This window comes from Ixodes scapularis, unplaced genomic scaffold, assembly GCF_016920785.2.
Source record: "Ixodes scapularis isolate PalLabHiFi unplaced genomic scaffold, ASM1692078v2 PGA_scaffold1__304_contigs__length_218370807, whole genome shotgun sequence".
Taxonomy (NCBI): Eukaryota; Metazoa; Arthropoda; class Arachnida; order Ixodida; family Ixodidae; genus Ixodes; species Ixodes scapularis.
This window is the reverse complement of record NW_024609846.1, coordinates 62,121,060-62,125,038: the sequence shown is the minus strand read 5'-3', so window position 1 is coordinate 62,125,038 and position 3,979 is coordinate 62,121,060. Positions and strand designations below refer to the sequence as shown.

At 62.9% G+C, this 3,979-nt stretch overlaps 1 protein-coding gene across 1 annotated transcript; it reads left to right on the top strand.

Moving 5' to 3' along the window:
* Window positions 1-1,490: 1,490 nt before the first annotated feature.
* Window positions 1,491-3,152, top strand: LOC121835737. The gene is made up of 2 exons (XM_042290199.1): window positions 1,491-1,555; window positions 1,616-3,152. Exons 1-2 carry the CDS (start codon window positions 1,491-1,493, stop codon window positions 2,469-2,471), a joined length of 921 nt encoding a protein of 306 aa, XP_042146133.1. The 3' UTR covers window positions 2,472-3,152.
* The last annotated feature ends 827 nt before the right edge of the window (window positions 3,153-3,979 follow it).

Below are 3,979 nucleotides of genomic sequence, written 5' to 3'. Positions count from 1 at the left end.
CAACGTTCGTGCTTCCCTTTCTGTAGCGCACCTCATAGTCGTAGCGCTGCAACGTCAAAGCCCATCTCGCCAGGCGACCGGCCGGCTCTCGGAGGCGTGTGAGCCATTTCAGAGCGGCGTGGTCGGTCTCAATGATAAAAGTCGTCCCGTCAACGAACATGTCGAACTTACGGAGCGCGAACACCATGGCAAGGCACTCCCGTTCGGTCACGCTGTATCGGGTTTCGGCGGGCGTCAATGATCGGCTGGCAAAGGCGACCGGTCGGAGCGCGCCTTGGTGCTCCTGGAGCAAAACCGCACCGAGTCCCCGGTCGCTCGCGTCGGTTTGTATCACGAACGGCCGGTTCAAGTCGGGCAGCTTGAGGTTGGCGGTGGACACGAGAGCATCAGCGAGGCTTCGGAAAGCGGCCTCCTGCTCGGGGCCCCAGTTCCACTTCGCCGACTTCCTCAACAAACGGGTTAAGGGGGCCTGGACAGCCGCGCAACCAGGGATAAACTGACGATAAAAGTTTATCATTCCGAGGTAGCGGCGCAGAGAGCTAACGTCCGTCGGCGCCGGATACTCCAGGATAGCCTGGAGTTTTTCAGGGCACGGAGAGACGCCGCTGCGGTCGATCGTGAAACCCAGCAAAGAGATACGGGTCTCGGCGACTTGGGCCTTTTTCGGATTCAGGGTCATTCCGGCGGCCCTTAGTCTCCCAAGAACATCCTCCAAATGACGCAGGTGATCTTCGAAGGTGTCCGAGTACACGACAATGTCATCGAGGTACGCCATGGCATAGGACCATCTGGCTTCCCCGAGAACACGGTCCATGAGTCGTTGGAACGTCATTGGCGCTCCTGTAAGCCCGAACGGCATGCGCGTGAACTCAAAAAGTCCACGGTGACAGACGAAGGCTGTCTTTTCTGCATCGTCGGGTTCGACTTGGACCTGTAGGTAGCCTCTGCTGGCGTCGAGCGTCGTAAAGAACTTTGCTCCGCCGAGGTTCGAGATGATGGAGTCGATGCTTTGGAACGGATAGGCGTCCTTGCGCGTGAGTTCATTCAGTTTGCGGTAGTCAACGCAGAGGCGGGAGCTTCCGTCTTTCTTTGGGACAAGCACGACCGGAAAACCCCATGGGCTCTCTGAACGCCGGATAACGCCGGTGTCTGTCAATTCATCCAGGGCGGCGTCGATGGCCTTTCTTTTAGCCAAACTAACCGGACGAGGATTGCACCGCCAGGGGCGAGCGTCCCCTGTGTCGATCCGATGCCGCACTGAGTCGGCGCAGCCGGGTCTGTCCGTGAACATCGAGTCATAAGAGTATAACAACGATGAAAGGCGCGCCCTGTCGCGACCCGCAACACCGCAGGAGGGTGTCAGCAGTGGGTGCGAAGCATTCTCGGCCGCGCCGGCGGCACGCGCCGGGCGTGCGGACGCGAAGCCCAAAACCGGTTTCGGAGAAACAGTCTCTCCCGCGCAACCAGGGTTGCCTGCGGCGCTCGTTGGCATGGGGGCCGTTGAGGTGGCTGGGGGCTCGCAGAAGGGTTTCACTGGACCAAAAGGGCCCTCACGGTAACCTCCGTTAGCGACGTCAATCACCATCCCCGTTCGAGCAAGGAAGTCTCGCCCCAGAATCACCGGTACAGACAGGCCGGGGAGGTGGACGAAACGGTGGCGTCTCACTCGTTGGTCCCATCGCACGATCAGCCTTACGGCGCCGCTCGATTGGGCGGTGCCGCCTGCGGCCAGTCGAAAGGACGTGTTGCATTCCCGCAGCCGCACGGAGTGCGCCTGCAGGTGTGCCAGTACGTCTTCGCCGAACAACGATGCGCTCGCCCCCGAGTCGAGGAGAGCCGCAAACGTCCGGCCGGCGATGGTGAGAGCCAAGAACGGGGCAGGCGCATCGGGCGAAGAGTCCACCCGATACGCGGACGGAGCGAGGGCGATCAAGGGGGCCCCCGCGTTCCGTCGCGCCGCCGGCCTCGTCAGCGGCGGCCGGATCCGTTTCCCGAAGCTTGTTGAGGCGCGGGCCGCTGGTCGGTACATTCTCGGGCAAAATGGCCGGGACGACCGCAGCGGTAACACTGGACGTTCGAACCGCGGGACGGGTTCCGTCGCAAGTTCCTTGGCGGGTTGGGGCGCTCATTCTGGGCATCAAGGTGCCCGGTCTGCGCCCATCTGCGCGGCCTCGGGTCCGCGGGGCGGTCCCGATAACGCTGGTTCGCCTGCGCCTCTGTGGAGCATCTTCGCAAGCCAAAGGTGTAGGGGTCGAGAGCACGATTGGAGATGTCCCTCGTGTCCGTTCCCCGCGGGTCGGCATAGGCCGCGCACACCTCGGGCCGGCGAGAGCGAGATCCGCTGTTTCCATTCCACGCGCAGCGCGGCTCTAGGGACTCCGACGGCGGGGGCGGAGGCCGATAGGCGCGAGCTGCGAGGATATCGCCCTGGACGCGGCGGGCTTCGGCGGCAAGCTCGTCCAGAGAGCTGAACCTGCTGCCTCGTAAGTAGGCGGCGAACGTCGGGTGCGCCTGCCTGATTACCCGCTCCACTCTCTCGGCGTTCGGGGCGGCAGGGTCAGCTATTAGAAATAGCTCCTGCATTGCCCTGACATACTCGAGAAGCGATTCGTCCGGGTGCTGGGTCCGTCGCTCCAACTCTCGTCGCATCCTCCGCTCATAATCCGCGGGGAGGAATTCCTGGCGAAAAGACACCCGGAACTCGTAGAGAGTGAGCGCATGCTGGCCGGCAAGGCGAAACCAGCGGGCTGCCTGATCGGTGAGGGCGACCGGCAGAATGCGGCCCAGAATTTCCTGGTCAGACATCCCCATGGCCTGCTGGTAGTGAAGCAGATCCTCCAGGAAGTCCGTTGCGCTGACCGCGTCGTCGTACCCCTTATACTTGGGTATGGGGATTCGGACCGGTGTTCGCGTGGCTCGCGGTCCTGACAAAACGGACTGCATGGCTCCGGACAGGCTCTCAATGATTCGTGATGCATCTTGCAAAAGCGCGTCATGAGAGCTCTGCTGTCCATTTCCCGAGCAGACTGGTGTGGGCACGTGCAGCGCTGGGGACTCGTCTCGCAAAAGGGAGACTCCCGAAACGCCGTTCGGCAAGCGATCGGCTCCGTCTGTGGGCAAGTCAATGAGATTGCCGACCGCGGTGGCCCCAACAGAAGCTGCGTCGACATCGCGCGCGGGAAGGCTCCCCCTCGAGGGGGGGGAGGAGGCCATCGCGAGGAGTGCCGAGCCTTTCTGTCGCCGTGTCAGGCCGGGGGAGTAAATGAGCGGCGTGACCGTAGGGCGGTCCGCTCAACTCGCCTGTGGTGTCTCTCTGAGGCGGGTGATGCACGTCGATAAACGGCCAGGCGGGTGGGCTCTCTCGCAAAGGGGAGGCCAACGTAGCGCGATCGTGCAGGAGACCGGCTCGTACGGACACCGAGTCTCGATGGGGCTCTGGGGCAGCGCTGCGACCACCGAGTGATCCGCTCACGTCACCGGCGGCGTATCCCTCAGGTGGGGGAACTGTGCCGGGCATCGGCTCCGCCTGAATGGGTTCTCTCGAGGGAGATGTTGTCAGGGGGCCTTCGGCTGAGGCGGGAACTTCTGAATAGAGTCCGCTAGCCGAGGTCGGCGAAAGCTGCTGGCCTCCGAGGAGAACGGTGGCCTGGGTGATGCGTGGTGAGCGCGGGGCAGGAAGAGGCTGCCCTCGCGTAGCCACATCAGCCAACGTGTTTAGAGGACCGAAGTCGGGTCGTCCCGTTGACATGGCGTGAAAAGAACGGAGCGGCCGATACGTCTATGCTAAACCACGACAGCAATTGGTGTCGTGGCCCCACGTTGGGCGCCAAAATGTGGAGGTCTCAAAGGGGCAGCGCCTTCCGGCAGGGAGGCCGACCGCTCAACCTACCACCCCGCAGCGTATCATGCTAAGCGCTGCGGCGGGTTCGACTGTCGGCTGCAACCGTTAGCCGGGACTCTCAAAAGGGAGCACACGGAC